General features: G+C 40.5%; 1 protein-coding gene across 1 annotated transcript; it reads left to right on the top strand.

Annotated features, from left to right (window-relative positions):
- The first annotated feature begins 528 nt into the window (after positions 1 to 528).
- On the top strand, positions 529 to 16,969 carry AMMECR1L (AMMECR1 like). Its single transcript, XM_042783274.1, has 8 exons — positions 529 to 571; positions 971 to 1,086; positions 9,285 to 9,729; positions 11,827 to 11,937; positions 12,466 to 12,580; positions 13,243 to 13,333; positions 15,062 to 15,158; positions 16,858 to 16,969. The coding sequence occupies exons 3-8, from the start codon at positions 9,323 to 9,325 to the stop codon at positions 16,967 to 16,969; spliced, it is 933 nt and encodes a 310-aa protein (XP_042639208.1). The 5' UTR covers positions 529 to 571; positions 971 to 1,086; positions 9,285 to 9,322.
- The last annotated feature ends 340 nt before the right edge of the window (positions 16,970 to 17,309 follow it).

Consider the following 17,309-nt stretch of genomic DNA (forward strand, 5'->3'; position numbering starts at 1 on the left):
CACTCCGTCATCTCTAAGATTTCCCCAGGCCCCCAGGCTCTCTTCCTTGCACTCATTTTTCTTACCTTTCACGTTTTCCTTCTGACTCCTTTGCCCCTCCCTGGCCTTTCCTTTCCGTGCTTTTATTTCGTCCTTCTTTCTTAACACTCTTCATACACGCGCTCTTTCTGGTTTTTACCAACCCCACCCTCAGTTTCCTTCCTTAGTTCTTATTTCCATCAGCCTTCCACCTTACTGCCTTTGGGCTTTATGTCTCTCTTCTTAGACTTTGGGTTTTGCCCTTCATTCCTTGTCCTGATCTGAACTCCTTTCTTTGCCAGTCTCCCTCACCCTTATCCCTTTGGGCCTATCCTCCTTCACTGCTCTCTCCTTGGATGAAGTGGGTGGAGCCTGGAGACTCCTGTTTACTTCTTTGGGAATAGCAAAGCTCTCTAATACTGGGCTGTGGAGGGCACTTCTGGAGAGAGTTTAAGAGATTTATTCAAGACTGAGAGTAAAGATGGATGATTCTTATCAACAGTTATCTCTGCCTGGGGTAACAAGGTGGCCTGCCCTCAGGATCATACTGTCCAATAGTTTTTCATCATCATCTTTGCAGGAGACTTGTAAATGTTTGTCTGAAACCAATGGATAGCCTTGAAATGGTATTTCCTGTCCTGAGAGCAACTTTTGACCTAAATTGGGAGGAGGAGAAGTTTAAATGCTTGTCTTATTCAAGTTCAATAAAACCTTTGATCCTCAATCTTTCCTTTTTATTGATGACCGTAAGGATGAGGTGACTCAATCAAAGGGATTGTCATTGCTGTCTTATATTTAGATTTTGAAATGTTTAGTTAGGAGTGCCTGTTCTGTCCCCCCACACACACACATGCACGTGGAAATTGCTCTGTTGGCTTGTAATTTTTTCAAAAAAGTGTATCTTACACCTGCATAGCTTTGATTTTGCTCATTCACTGCACCTGCATTTCCGTCTTAGGTACAGGAAGAAGGAATGGAATCGAATGGAAGAAAATTCATTCCAGAGACAAATTAGCTCCCTTCTTCTGTTATAGCTGTTCCCTTGGCAATACAGACTTTCTGCTTTCAGTGAGTAGTATTATGTTGCACATACTTAGGATAGAATTTTTTTTGCTGTTTTTGGTTTTAGGCCAGTGCTAAACCAAAAAAGACCAAACTCACTGCCATCAAGTTGATTCCGACTCATAGGGACCCAAAGGTTTCCAAGGCGGTAAATCTTTATGGAAGTAGATTGCCTGGTCTTCCTTCCACAGAGTAGCTAGTGGGTTTGAACTGCCAACCTCCTAGTTAGCAGTCAAATGCCTTAGGCACTGTGCCACCGGAGCTCCTTAGGCCTGTGCTACAACTTTAAAATGTGTGTGTAGTTCGTTGACTTGTATTTTTCTGCTTCCATGAGGCATCCTAATGTTAATGAAGTTCCTTCCACTTGCTCTCTTAAAATAAGTGTACAGAGTCAAAGTATCTTCTCTAAGCTATCAGAGTGGCCTAAAGAGTAAGGTAGCTTTTATATTTCTTTTACATTTTGCTACATAGGGTCTGACTCTTAACCCTTCCTAAAATATTTTTTTTTTTTTTTAAGTGGACAGAGATCATGGCCCAGATGTTAATGCAGTTTCTGATCAAGGTCAATTACTAGGTTTCTTTCATGCGGTTATAGTCTTCAGAGATTTTAGAACATTTAACTCTGCTGTTGGTAACCTTATTCCATCACAGATTTGAAAATGATAAAATACTACATGTAAATTTTAGACAAAGTTACAGAAAAAAGTTTCATTATTACAGCATTCTTTTGAGTTTATTGATGATAGTGTGCTGACATTTGTAAGATAGCGTTTTCTGAGTGCTTTGCATTTATTGGATCTTTACAACCCCTCTGTGAGGGGGATAGGACAGGTGGAGAAACCAAGACCCAGGAACACTCAGAAGCTTGTCATGTAGAAAAGAGCCAGGAATCACAAAACAAAACTTCTGACTTTTATATTCACGTTTTTCTTAAGCCAACTTGACATGAAAACACACATCTGCACATTTCTGTAAATTTAAAATGTAGTTATGTGGGTAAATAATTCTGTAGGGAAATTTTGCACATATCAAGTGTTTGGGATATGTGTATATGTGCATGAAGCGGTTTCAAATACGTAGAAATTATTTAAATGGTTACCTCAATGTTTGTGGGGTTTTTTCCTATTTCCTGGAATAGATCCTTAAATACACCACTTTAGTGTGTATACTTCACTTCAGTATCTATACTTGAATAAATTGAATTTCACTTCCACTCCGTGTCACAAAGGACACAACAACTTATTCTCTTCAATAGAAGGCTTGATTTCAGCAGACATCTGGACATTAATGATAACAAAAAAAAAAAATGAAGAGACCTCCTTGTCTCTTGGCCTCTCCCACCTCCCAGGTCTGTTTTCTTTGTTATGAGGTCATGCTCTCCAATAAGCTGTTTTGAGGTTTATCTTCAAAAGGTTAATCTAAAATTTAGATTAATTTAGATTACCTCAAGGCTCTTCTAGTTAATTGTTTCCAGATTATTGTTTAAAATCTACCCTTACTAACTACTTTGACACAGTAGTGTCATTAGTACTCGTTTTCATCAAGACTTAAAACTCTAATGGCATATATAGGTAATTAAGTCACTTTTTAAACTGTGCCTATAAGCTTAAATGAAGATTCCAGTAGAATAGAACTTTGTTCAACTGTGCAACAGCCCAAGATTCTTTATATTTCCTGGCATCTCCCAATAAAAGGAATAGCAGGTGGTTTATTAAAAGGCATTGTTCTCCAAAGAGGAAAAACATCAAGGTCATCAGCGTAGTAATCCTGTGTTAAGAATATGATCTTTGTGTTACAACCAAAAAAAAAAAGCCAAACTTAACCATCAAGTCGGTTCCAACTCATAGCATCCCCTCCTTGGGTTTCTGAGGTGGTATCTCTATGGAAGTACATTGCCCAGTCTTCCAAGGAGTGGCTGGTGGGTTTGAACCACCAGCCTTCTGGTTAGCAATCAGGTGCCTTAGGCACGACACCACCAGAGTTCCTTTCATACTACAAGTTAATAAAACTTATGAGGGCATTTATTTCTCTAGAAATTGTAAAAACTCAGAACTATAGTATTTTTATAATTATAACCCTGCCTTTATTGGTATGGGGAGCAGTAGTAATAGTAGATCCTCAATATGTAGAGCTATGTACCAAATCTGTCCAGAAAGAGGTGCAGCCAGAATGCTCCTTAGAAGCTAGAATGGCCAGATGTCGTCTCACTTACTTTGGTCATGTTGTCAGAAGGGACCATTCCCTGGAGAAGGATATCGTGCTTGGTGAAGTGGAGGGTCAGCGGAAAAGGGAAATATCCTCAACAAGATGGACTGACACAGTGGGTGCCATGATGGGCTCAGGTACAGCAAGGATTATAAGGCTGGCACAGGACAGGGCAGTGTTTCGTTCTTTTGTATGTAGGATCGCTGTGAGTTGGAGCTGACTCAATGGCACCTAACAATAGCAACATGTACCAAAGAGGAGCCTGGTGGCTCAGTGAAAGCACTCAGCTGCTAACCAAAAGAAAAGCAGTTTGAACCACCGGCCACTCTGCAGGAGAAAGATGTGACAGTCTGTTTCTGAAAAGATTTATAGCCTTGGAAATGCAATGAGGCAGTTTTGCTCTGTCCTGTAGGTCACACTCCCTAACAGTGAGTTTTTTGTGTGCACCAAAGAACTTTGCCAGGTGCTTTCATGTTGTACTTATTGAATGATCACAAACAATTCTCTGGTAGTAGCAGCCCAGGACCCACAGAGATGTGAGAATGTGCCCAAGGTTACACAGCTGGCACTTGGCAAATCATAGTTAGGTTCTCACCCTAGACTATACTCCCCAAAGGCTAATAGGCTGTGTCCTCTGAAGGTGGGGGCTGCTGCAGAAAGATATCAGCTTGTTTTTAATAAACTTAGTAGCCTTGGAAAGGATCTACAGCAAGGGAGGAAGGTCCTCCTGCCCAGCCAGCCTTCTCAGTCAGGGCACCCTCACATCCTTGTCTCAATACTTTCTTTTTAATAAGCATTAGCAATTTATAAGAAATGGTTTGTATTAATCCCTGAAGTCATAAATCATAAATGGCTAGTGGGTGGCTCTTAAAGCACCCTCTTATTCAAAAAGGAGAAAAAAAAAAATTCTTCTCCAGTGTAGTTTAAATTGCACAGCTTATCAAGGGAGAGCCTTCAGTCACCCATAGTTCAAAAAAAAAGTTTTTTGCATCTAAAGCAAAAGTTGGTCCTCAGTTATAGCACCTGAGGCCAACTCCAGTACTGACTGACTAGTTATTGGTGACTTTTAGCAAAGAAAACTGCTACCAGCATAAATCAGACCAAGAAGGGAATTTAGGTGGTAGCTGACATAATTTTAGAATGAATTATCCACATTAGCTTTGTATTTTGCTATAAAAAAATTAAGTCATCTTTCTGTTTGAGCTGAACAGAGTTGGCATTATTGATAACAACATATATTTGTAATTCAGTCACTCTCAGCTTCAGAGAGACTTCAGAGTCAGCGCTTTACAGTAGAACCAAAGTGGACTTTTAAACTTGGACACATTCTCACGTTTCTCTGGGAACTGGACTTTTGCTACCAGAAGGTTGTTGGTGAGCATTCAGTGATTACAACACGAAAGCACTTGGCACAGTTCTTTTGAACATATATGTGTTAGGCTGGGTTCTCTAGAAGCAAAACCAGTAAAGCTTATATATACATATAAAGAAAGAGAAATTTATCTTAGGAAAATGGCTCACATACTTACAGAAGCTGGCAAGTCCCAAGTTCTTGGATCATACATCAAGCTGGAGGCTTTTCCCAACTCACAGCTGCAGGGCTGATGAACTCAAGGTTGGCAGGCAGTATACAGGCTGTTGACTCTAATGAATGATGAATCCAAGATGTCCAGGCCGAATGGTGGATTATTTGCTCACGGACAGTTGTAGGCAGCACAACAGGATCCCTATCTACAGAAGAGTGTCATTTTTTCCCAGGATGTCCATAAATATATTGGAAGCAGGCCACACCCCTAGGGAAACTCCCCTTCAACGGATTGGCTGCTCAAAACATATACACGTGAGCCCATCATGGGAATAATTCACACACAACTGCATAAACCAACCAGCCAAGTTGACACACAGCTCCAACTATCACAGTATATAACAGTGGAATCATCTTTATGATCAGGTTGTGCTATAAACCTTCTTGTAATCTTAAAAGAAAAGCTTCAATAAAATTACTAGATTTATAGATGAGATTCTTGGTAGCGATCATTTATTCCATATAAGTAAGTTGTTTTTTCTTTTGGTGTGCATACTATATGCAGGGCATTATATTAGATGTTGTGAGAGGTAGGACACATACGCCACCCAGCCTTTTAGGCTAAAGGCAATAATGAGTTCAGTGTTGGCTGGGATTTCTAGATGGCATAAGCCACCTGGCCCAGAACAGAATAGCAAAGCACTACTCAGTTTCCCCACATAGAGGAAGGAAGAATCAAGCCTGGCCATTTTTGTGGACCCTCATGAAGTTCAGGCCCCTTCATTTTGTTCTAAAGGAACTCTGATTATGCAGTGGTTAAGGTAGTTGGCTACAAACCAAAAAGTTGGTGGTTCGAACCACCAGCCTCTTTGCAGAAGAAAGACGAGGCAGTCTGCTTCCATAAAGATTTACAGCCTTGGAAGCCCAATGGGGATCACTGAGTTGGAATCGACTCAATGTCAGTGAGTTTTAAGTTTTGATTAATTTTTTTTTCACACTAATTATTTTTTTTAATTGTGCCTTAGATACAGGTTTACAGAGCAGAGTTTGTTTCACATTCAACATTTCACGTACATTTAGTTTCATTCCCCATTTACCATCCCCAACCCTAACCCAGTCTTCTCCCCTCCCTGCCCAGTAACCCCCTACCCCATGCCCCTCATAATTATGCACTGCTGTGTGTCCTCCATTTCCTCTGCGCGAATGTTGCCACTTTGTTGACCCGTGGGTGGTCCATTGCTCCAAGGGACGCATTTCTGTAGAATGTGTGGGTGCTTCACCCTGGGTTGAGTGGTCTGTGTGTACATCTTGTTTACTGTTAGGCTGAGAGCCAGCCCATGGGAGTGAGTTTTATTCCAGGCCCAAAGTGTATTCCAGGGCCATAGTATTAGGATAAATTTTTGTTTAATTTTTATTGTGATTTGTGTAAACCTTTGCAGAGCAAATTCCTTTTCTGTACAGCAGTTCATACACATTTTGTTTCATGACATTGACTGCAATTTCCCACTTATTACCTGTAGTTATCTCTTCCCTGTAGTTATCCTATGCATTCATTCCTGCCCTGCCAGCTGTCTCGCTGTGCAAATACTGCCCTTCTGTTCTCCTATGATTGATCGTTCTAAGGAGTGTATCTGCCTGAAGCGTTCACCTTGTATGCCTGTCTTTTGTTTGGCTGGAAGCCACGGTAGTGAGTTCAATTCCTGGGGTAATTAGGGACCATAGTCTCAGGAGTCTCAAAAGGCCCCATCAGACCAGTAAACATTGTCTTTTTTTATTAATTTTGTTTTGTTCTACATTGTTCTCCTACTCTATCCAGGATCTCTCCCACTTATCCCTTGTTGAGTGGTTGACCGTGGTAGTCAGGCATCATCTCATTCTTCTGGTCTCATGGCCATATAGGTTGAGGTTCACGTGGTCCACTAGTCCCTTGGACTAATTGTTTCTGTGTGTCTTTGTTTCAATGGCAGTGAGTTTTGAGTTTCAATATGTTATAAGTCTGGTAGAGGGGGAGGTTTATCCTACAAAGACCAGGGAGATGAGGATTCTACAGCATAACTGAAGAGGGTATGGTGACCTTTTCAGCACTGAGAGGAGAGTTGTTTTTTTGTTTTTTAAATTTTATTCATTCTTGGCTTGCAAGTTTTTTTTCTTGGATGTACTTTTTAACTTCTTATTGTGAATTGAGTGAAAGTTTACAGAGGAGACTTGTTTTGTTTGATAATGCTCTAGAGGCAGGGTACCTCAGGGCCCTACTGGCCCTGTTCAAATTCCAGCTGTTGAGATAGTCCTACTGATTCATCCACCATGAATCCTAAGACCCCTAGCCACAGTATACTCTATAATCCAATTGATTTTGCTTAGCATGACCTTAGAAAAAGGACTGGATCCAATGGATGTTATTGGCAGCCCTCATTCTTCCTTGTGGCTTGGCGGGATGACCCAAGCCTTAGAATTTTAGGTAGGTTATGGCTGAAATCCTAGCTCTGAAACTTAGTGTCACTGTGGTTTGGGGTAGATTTTCTTGCTTGTTGAGGCTGAGATTCGTTATCTGTAAAATTATGGTAACAACATCTGCTTGCTGAATAGTTAAGGGGATTCAATGAGTTCATGCTTAAAGTGCACTTAACTCTACAGGAACTAAATACACAGCAAAGACTGGGCCCTCAAGGGAGCTTCTATTCTAGTGGGAGCAGTCAACCAGGCACTGTTTTATGCACATTACTTATGTTAAACTCATTTAGTTCTCATAATTACCCATGAGGTAAGTACTATTGTTATTCCCATTTTAAGAAAACTGAGTCAGAGAGAGGTTAATCTTAAAGGACCAGGATTTGAACCCATGTGGAGGCAGCACTTTTGACCACACCACTATGCTTCCTTTCTTGACAGTAAACATGACACTGACATTGGAGGTCTTATTGAGTGTAGTACATAATGCTTCATCAAAAAGAAGACTTTTTGAACCCAGATATTGAAGCATGCAGTTATTCTTCAGCTATAGACAATCTTTGTCTCACTTGGAATTTTCATATATGTAGAACATTAACAAATAATGTTTGTGAAATTTTTCCATCTCTTTCAACCTAAAAAGTCCCTGGGTGGCACAAACGTTTTGCACTCAATTACTAAAGATTGGCAGTTGGAACCCACACAGTAGCACTGAGGAAGAGACTTGACAATTTGCTTCCATAAAGATCATGGCCAAGAAAACCCTGTGGAGCGCAGTCCTACTCTGTAACACGTGGAGCTGCTGTGAGTCAGAATTGACTGACTACAGCAATGTTTTTTTTGTTTTTTGTTTTTTCAGCCTAAAATGACGGGTTGTATTTAAAAAGTTAAAGAATTTACAACTGAATACTATGTTGTAGAGGAATGTCTAAACATGTCTAAATACATGTCTAAATCACAACAAAAAGTTGAGGTGAGATAACAGGTTTATTTTCCAAAGCAATAGTACATATGACTGGAGAAAAAGTAATTTTCTCAAGCTAGCAGGATTTTATAGACAGCAGTGTAATAACTAGGGTCTAGCTTCCTGATTCAGAGACTATTAACACTTTAGACAACAGCAAAAGGACTTTGGTCATATTATAGCTACACATTTTACCTGAGGCTTTTTGAGAGGGAAAATCAGTTAAAAAGTATCCCCACATCCTCTTCATATCATCAGATGAGATGTGCTGGCTCCCTGGCCCATCTTATACCATGTTTTGTTATGATGAGTGACCTTGTGTAGCTATCTGCCTTACTATGACAGGGCAGAAATGGCTACCTCACAAAAGGACTGGGAGGCATGGGTCATTTTTGTGAACAAAGGTTTATACTAGGTTGTAGTTTCTGTGTGTGGAGTCTTGCAAGGCTAGAGACGTGGAGAAATTGGAGTAAGTTCAGAAGAGAACCAGAAACAATGAGTAAGGTATTGGAGAATGAGAGCTGTGAGGGCAGAATGGTGAGAGCCTTATGTTATGCTCTCGTCAGAATGACAGCTAACTGGTTTTCATCTTCACTAGGGTTTGAGGCCGAAACTACACAGATAGATTTAGGTTAATGATAAAGAAACCACTGGAAGGAAGTGGGTAACAAGGAAAAGTATGACAGTTCTTTCTGGAGTTTTTTAAAAAGTAGGGTAGTTTGATCTGGGGCATATAACACATAAAGAAGCAACCTGATGAAGAATCTGGCAGGTCAAGTGTAATCTTCCATTCGTTCTCTAAATGTCCTTAGCCAGCTGCTGCCCCATCCTTCCTTCTCACCCAGAGAGCCTTATCCACCAAAAATCGTCCCCCTTTAGGAAAAGGTTAAAAGTCCTAGATTCAGGGTCTCCTGGTGGCTCTATTAGTGAACTAAAGATTTGGGTGGAAAAAATAATTTGATGACTGTTAGCCTCTCCATGCAGACTCTTTCTCTTTTGATTTTTGTTTTCTCCTTTTACTAACCATTCATATTCATGCTTAACTATTATCTTTTTGTTTAGGGTTCTACAGCATTCCAGACCTCAAGCACTGAATCAGGATGGGAAAAAGACGCTGCGTTCCTCCACTCGAGCCCAAGTTGGCAGCAGGCTGTTGTGGGGTCAAGAAGCCCAAATTATCTGGAAGCGGAACACATAGTCACGGGAACCAATCTACAACTGTGCCCTGCTCTAGTTCAGGACCTCTTCAAAACCACCAGCATGTGGACAGCAACAGTGGACGAGAGAATGTGTCAGACTTAACTCTGGGGCCTGGAAACTCTCCCATTACACGAATGAATCCCACATCGGGAGCGCTGAGCCCTCTCCCCCGGCCCAACGGAACTGCCAACACCACCAAGAACCTGGTAGTGACTGCAGAGATGTGCTGCTACTGCTTTGATGTGCTCTACTGTCACCTTTATGGCTTCCCACAGCCACGACTTCCTAGATTCACCAATGATCCCTAGTGAGTAAATCAGGTACAGGGGACAGTGAAAAGGCATGATGACATCTTTTTGTGACGTCTTGAGAGGGTCTGCTGCTTATAAAAAGCTATTAAAATCATGTAGGCAAAGGGTAAAAGGAATTGAATGCTGAGAAATGTCCAGACAATAGCTAGACCATCCCTTGGATTCAATAATGGAAGAAGACCAGGTTGCATTTAAAGAGCACTGATGCTTTTCATTCTTTGTCTTAAAGAGGTGCTTTTGAAAAATTCATGGACCTGAGATCATTCCTTGCCTGTGAAAAATGCCATACTGAAACTCTTTGTTGAGCAGGGGTATGGAGGGCATATGAAGGAAAAGTCCTTGTTGTTGGGAGAGTTGTTATTGAGTTGGCAAATAACACACATATAAAGCTAAGAATCGTACGAGGGAAGTTAACTGTTGTGTGATTATGTCAAGAAGGGAAAATGGCATGACTTTTAAGGGAGTGTTACCATGGTCAGGAAAGTCCTGGCTAAGCAGGTGGGAATTCTGAGTAGGTTCAAGGGTTATACTTGCAGGAGAGGGACACAAGTGAGGAAGGGCAGGTGTTAGTACCTGCAAGTGGGGTTAGGCTGTTGTACTCAAGGGTTTGTGGTTCTTTCCTGTAGGCAGTGAAAGTCTTGAGGGATTTTTGCATAGGTTGTGGGACAGTAACTCTAATTGATGTTTTACTGTTTTATTGGAGGAGAAAATCAAAAAGTTGGGAGATTTGCTAGGATCCTTAATAACCATGATCAAAGAAATAGATAACTTTTAAAGTGTACGTGGATTTTTAGCGGTGATTAACTCAAGTATCTCGAGTGGTAAGAGCATAGGAGTATGGAGTAGGGCAGGAGTTTTTAGAAAGAGGGAACAACTCTAACCTCTTTCTTAAAAATTTGCTACCACCTATACAACCATGAGACCAGAAGAACTAGATGGTGCCCAGCTACCACTGCCATCCACTTGGAAGGGATGTAGGAGATCCTGCATAAAGAGGGAGAACAATATGGAACAAAACTCAAAATCATTTGGAGGCAAAAAAAATAAAATAAAAAGAAGGTGGGGACCAGGTTTGCTGGTCCAATAGAGCCTAGTGTAACCACTGAGACTATGGCCCCTAGCTGCCCTTCAGGTCTGGAATTGAACCCACAACTGTGGTTTCCAGCCAAACAAAGTACAGGCATGTGAGTTAAACATTTACCTCAAGTAGACACACGCCCTGGAGAGAACAATCATGGGAGAAGGAAGGGCTGCTTATGCACATGGAGATAGCTCAGGGTGCAAAAGAGTATGAAGGGACGGACACTGGAAGGAGGTTATAACTATGGGGAGGAAGTGGGAGGGGAGCTGCTGCATTGTAAATTTTGGTCAATGACATGAGACAAAGTATATGTGAACTGCTGTATGAAAAGTGAATTTACTCTGTAAATCTTCACCCAAATCCTAATTAAAAAAAAAAAAATCATAAAAAAAAAAAAAAAATTTGCTACCACCAGCCGCAGCAATCATAGCCTAGTCGAACATGACTTTGGCCTGGAAACAAATTGGCAACTTCTGCTTATAAAAAATGTTCTTGAGAAGACACTGGTTTCCAAGAAGAAATTTACATGGCAGGAGATAGTTTTAATTGTCAGGAGGCAGATATAAGCTGCAAAGGAAGCTTTGCAGATAAAAGGGAAAGGTCTCTAGGCCCTGTGTGTCATAATGAAGGATGGAGCTAGGGAACATGGGTGGTTGGTCATAAAAGTAGAATAAAGAAGAGAAGAAAAACATGGAGAAGTAGAAGAAGGAAAAGTTGAGTCCTGGGCAGAAGAGGAAAATAGTAATAAATGTGTGTCAGGCTGAATTAAAGTTGTCAGCATGGAACATAGGAAAGGTAGCACATAGCCTTTCTTCATGCTGCCCTGCAAAGTTTGCCTCTCTGTTTCTGATCAGAGGCTGTGCAACTATCAAAGGTAGAGAGTTTTTCAGATAGCCGCCACTCAGAGAACAACCCTCTTGATAAATAATAGACATGAACAGGGACTAAAGTTTTTGGTCTTCTACATGATTAATTTGGGGCTGGAGAATGTTTTGTGTTTTCCTTTTTTTAGTCCGCTCTTTGTGACATGGAAGACAGGGCGGGACAAGCGGCTTCGTGGCTGCATTGGGACCTTCTCAGCCATGAATCTTCACTCAGGACTCAGGGAATACACATTAACCAGGTAATGACTCCAGCATTGAGAACTGTGGATAGGTTTGTTGGGAATAACTGACTGACTGTATTTCTTCTCAGTAATAAATTTTGTTTTTTGTTTTTTCTTTAAGGGTTTGTTTTACATTCAATGTTAGTGTATACATTTAGTTTCACTCCCCATTTACCATGCCCAACCCTAACCCAATCTCCTCCCCTCCCTGCCCAGTGACCCTTCCCCTGTGCCCCTCATAGTTATGCACTCCTGTTTGTCCTGCATTTCCTCCGTGTGAATGTTGTCCCTCTGGTGCCCCATGGCCTATTGCTCTAAGGGATCAGTAATACATTTTTGAATATCCTCTTTTATAGGGGTTTTTAATTTGGTGAATTGCTTCATTGAAGTTTAGTTGGTTAGTAGCATCTAGTTCTTTAAGCATGTGAGTGTTAATAGATGAATGTTCTCCTCATATCAGGGTTGCTAATTTCTGGGCTCTGTGTGTCATATGATGTTGGCTCATGACTCCAAAGCAGCCTCACTTATATTTTCTATCCCTTCTAGTGCACTTAAGGACAGCCGATTTCCCCCCCTGACTCGAGAGGAACTGCCTAAACTTTTCTGCTCTGTCTCCCTCCTTACTAACTTTGAGGATGCCAGTGATTACCTGGACTGGGAGGTGAGAACAGCCTCATTTGGAACTCTGCATCTCTCGTTGCATTTGGGTTCGGGTTAGTACGTGGTAATGTATCTCCTTCATTGAGAGAGAGTTAAGAATGTGGAAGCTGAGATTGGAGCCAGTTGTGGGAACATAGGTGACAGAAAAGAACATAGGTGACTATATTAAGAGTAGGAAAAAATGTAATGGCTTTCTTCTGCTCTTCTCATTTCTTCCCAATTCACTCTTTCCCAAGTCCTCCTACCATTGTCTATAAGAAATAGTAACGGGAATAAAAGAAACTATCTCTCTTGGTAAGCCCTTGAATAAAAATTTCTATCAGAAGTCAGATGTGAAGGATCATGTATCCAAATAAAAACTTTGTGACATTTCATTTAAATGGAATAGTTTAAAATAATCAAAATTATTAGGTGAGCTATTTAAAAGATTTATTTCTACTACTTTATACTTGCAGAAAGTTTGCTACATATAAATTCATACCTGCCCTAATGTTTTTGGCCTTTACACCTGAGAGAGAGAGTATAAAAACATGAAAAACAGTAGAGCCTTTTTGGCCAGACCTGAGTCACGCTGGTGCAGGGGAGATTGTCGATTTATGTGTGGATGGTTGAAATCCCATTAGAATAAGTAAATGCTATTGACTTGGTTGTATTTTTCTGTAGGTAGGAGTCCATGGGATCAGAATTGAATTCATCAATGAAAAAGGCATTAAACGTACAGCCACATACTTACCTGAGGTTGCTAAGGAACAAGGTGAGTTGGGCAGATGGGATTTCAATAAACAGTACCTTTCACAGTTTTGCCAATGAAGGGCAAGAAAGTGAAGTGTGCCATCTTTCAATCCAACTGCAGCTAAGATCGAGTGCCTTTCTTCCTCCTAACACCTATTAAATTCCTGTAGAACTAGGAGAAACTCTCAAAAAAAGATCTGGAAAAGAAAAGGGGTAAATACTTCTCTTATTCACATGCTTGTTACAAACACTATCACTGAACAGCTTTATTTCTTGACCCCCTAAACTATGGTGGTAATTCTAGCAACCAACTAGACCATCTTAAAGAGTTCATTACAGAGGGAAGTTGCCCAGATCAGTGGGCTTTGAACCTTTGATCATGCATTGTTAAGCAATGGTATACTTCGCAAAGGGCAAAAAGTAATCCCTGCTATTATCTAAAGGGCAGTACTTTTCAGTAGTTAATAAGTTTTGGGGGTTTTCATTTTGTGTTCTCATTTTTTATTATGATTTGGTTGGAAGTTCACAGAGCAAATTCATTTTCCGTACAGCAGTTCATACACATTTTGCTTCGTGATACTGACTGCAATTCTCCACAATGTAATAGCTCTCTTCCTACTTCTTCCTTGTAGTTACTCTTCCATGTCTCATCCTTTCAGTTAGTAAGTTCTTATAAAAGAACATTAAAGGTAGGAGGTGGGTTTGACAAGTTTTTTCTTTCTTTAGAAGTATATTTAGAAGATACCTTTAAATATTGCTAGTGCATTCTATGATTTGTAACCCAGTTTTCTTTCTTCCTTGGAATTAGTCTGTGTTTGAAAATAATATTTGAAACTCAGTATTTGTTGGGTATAAACCTGGAATTGAGAAAATAACCCATTAAGTATATCAATAAACTAATTATATGGAAAGCAATTGCTTTGTTTGTTTCCATTTTGGTTGTATTTAAATTTTTTCAAAAGCAGTGGCATAAGAAGATGACTTCTAGTCAGAATATATTTTTGTATAATAAGGAGGCATACCACAAGTGTTTGTTAATAGTGAGATGGGATAAAAACTTACATAAGTATCAAACTACTTTTGTCATTTGAAAGATGGTTGAGAAAATCAAAGTTGGGGCGCCTAATATAGTAATCTAAAAAGTTGTTTTGGTTCGGCTTTCAATTTGATGTATTTGATTTTATCCATTAAGAGTGTATAAAAACAGCATACCCGTATATATGTATATGAACAACTTTCCCATCCTTCCTAAAGAAACAGCTTCCTTCCTGCCATCAAATTATCTATAATACAAAACAGAATTCATAGAAGTCATCAAACTCTTAGAAAGCCACATAAAGGAATAAAAGCTGCAGAATTTTAATCATTTTCTCCTACAGAAAAAAATGATTGTGTACTTGTATACTAGAACTAGGTCACTTGGACCATCTAAATTGGGACCGTGTTTGTTGGTAAATGATTACACTTGGGTAACATCTGAGAAGAATGCTGCAGGAGTAGGGAGCCTGGGGACAACAGTTATGGCATGTACTGGGCTACCATCTCATGTTTCAGAGTCTCCACTGGACTGTCAGGGAGGCAGGCAAGGGCTCCAGGGACATGTGGACCAGCACCAAGGGTTTCCCCAGCTCACGCAGATGTAGCTACTTCTTGAATTCCATTCCTCTCTCCTCACATTGGCCGTATGAAAACATATCCCACTCTTGTGTGATCAGGTGCTGACCTCCGTGTGGCTTCTCTTCCTCCTCAGACTGGGATCAGATCCAGACCATAGACTCCTTGCTCAGGAAAGGTGGCTTTAAGGCTCCAATTACCAGTGAATTCAGAAAAACGATCAAACTCACCAGGTATGCCGATGTCTAATTTTCTTTGCCTTTTAATTTAACTGGGCTTAGGAGGAGGATACTTTTGATAGAAAGGGAAGGAAAGAAGTTTCTCTGCTAATGTCCCTGAATTAAAGAGTATGGGCAAGGTTTAAGCCCTGAGGAAGCAGTGGCAGCAAACACAAAGACTGTGTCCCATAGCACCCTGTTCATCTCCACAGCTAAGTTGATATAGTGGGAGCAGGGTTTGGGTTGTTGAGCAAATGCTGAATGGCTTTGTGGGGCCCACTTGGTTGGAGGGCTGAGGTAAGAAGTAAAGTTAGGAGAAAAAACTTTAAGTGTGGAAGTATCAAGTCAGTTGAGCTAGTTACCTGTTTAGTGCACAAGCAGTTAGGTGGCAGGGCATGCTAAGAGAATAGTCAAAAATGCTTTTTACCAGAAGTTAGAAGGAAATGCCTCCACTGATTTAGGGTGAATATTTCTATGGGGAGGCTGCTTATATAATAGAATATATTAGGACTTGAAGGTCTGGACTCCAGCTCTAACTAGCTATATGACCTAGGCAAGTTATTCAGCCTCTCTGCCTATAAAAAGGAAGAATAATGTCTCAGAGTTGTTTTAGGATGAGATAAGATAATGTAAATAGAATTTCTAGCCCAGGGCCAGGCAACATTGTATAGATGGTCATTAGATGTCAGTTCTCTTCCCATCCCTGTTGACATCTCAGATACTGAGGGGCTTAAGTGTCTGTGGGCCTTTGTGGCCTCCTCATCTGTAAAATGCTGATAATCATATACTAACCTCACAGGTCTGTTTGGAAGATAATCCAGTGAGTGTATTTGAAATGCTTTGGATTCCAAAAGAAAAAAGGGAAAAAAAAAAAAAAAAGAACACTTCAAATACAAAGCATTATTATACTATTATTATTATAATTTATTTGAACAGCCATTTCCCTGTCAAAATTCAGGAATAATCACCTTGCAGTGGAGGAGTGATTACAGTGGGAAAGAGATGGCTCTGGGTAAGGATTGTCACACCCAGCTCCTGTGGTCTGTAGTAGGCTCCATAGGTTTGTAACACCCCATGCTTTGCATCCTGACTCATGGCTCTTCCCAAGAGCAAAGCCAAAGTGCTCTGAATTCTGTTCTGATGGCCCTGTGATATGACATATTCATTTGGGAATTGAGACCTGTTTTATATAGCCCCAGGATTATTTAAGCTGCTTCATCAGAATTTGACCCAGAATTAGGTATCTGTGCCCCTTGTGGTTGTAAATAACTTATTTGTTGTTCTTCTGCAAATTGAGGTACATATTGTTGCATTTCTGTCAAATTGATCACATTTTAACCTGAACGTAGATGTGCAGTTTAAACTGGGCTTTGGTGCATCCTTGTAATTTGACATTGAAATTCTTCATCCAGGCCCCAATAGCAGATTGCTTATGAGCAGCCTGATACGATAAGCATATGTAGTGTTTAAAGGTGGAATATTCTGAAAATACATTCTCAGGTGTGAATTGTGATTGTGCTTTTTCATCTTGTTCATTTGTAATAACAACATTGTTTTCTTGTGCTGTCTTTCATTTTCTGTAAGTAAGATTGCTCTTGGTCTTCCATTTTATTCTTTAAAAAATATAGAATAAGCTTTCGATTTTCTCTACTGAGTGACTCTACAAAATGAATTACTTGGGGTTCCTAATACTCTTTCCTATTTCCTTATACAGGTATCGAAGTGAGAAGGTGACAATCAGTTATGCAGAGTATATTGCTTCTCGTCAGCACTGTTTCCAGAATGGCACTCTTCATGCCCCGCCCCTCTACAATCATTACTCCTGACACACGGCTGCATGACCAGTCTCACACACCCCCTGTGGCCACCAATGGCTATGACATCATTGGAGCAGATGCCTCCTCTTCCTGGTCCAGTTACTTCTATTACTGCACCATTTTATGATGCTAGCTTCCGTTGCCAAGTCTGCCTCCCAGCTGACTGAGGGGATGACGGGGTTACATTGAATGAAACAGAACTTGAGGGGCCCAAGCCTTATCTCAGCCTTTCCTCAATATGGGGTTCAGTTGGATTGGGGCTCCTCCATGATTAGTAAGAATTACTCTGGGTTCAGAAGACCTTTGGTATGCAAGTGCCACTGGTGATTTGCTGCATGTGTGTTGGCCA

Source organism: Orycteropus afer, unplaced genomic scaffold, assembly GCF_000298275.1.
Source record: "Orycteropus afer afer isolate SDZICR_OR568_19922 unplaced genomic scaffold, OryAfe1.0 scaffold00809, whole genome shotgun sequence".
Taxonomy (NCBI): Eukaryota; Metazoa; Chordata; class Mammalia; order Tubulidentata; family Orycteropodidae; genus Orycteropus; species Orycteropus afer.

Coding starts and splice junctions, on each gene's coding strand:
- AMMECR1L (XM_042783274.1), top strand. CDS start 9,323: ATGGGAAAAAGACGCTGCGTTCCTCCACTCGAGCCCAAGTTGGCAGCA. Junction 11,938..12,465: donor AGGGAATACACATTAACCAG/GTAATGACTCCA, acceptor TATCCCTTCTAG/TGCACTTAAGGACAGCCGAT. Junction 13,334..15,061: donor TGAGGTTGCTAAGGAACAAG/GTGAGTTGGGCA, acceptor CTTCCTCCTCAG/ACTGGGATCAGATCCAGACC.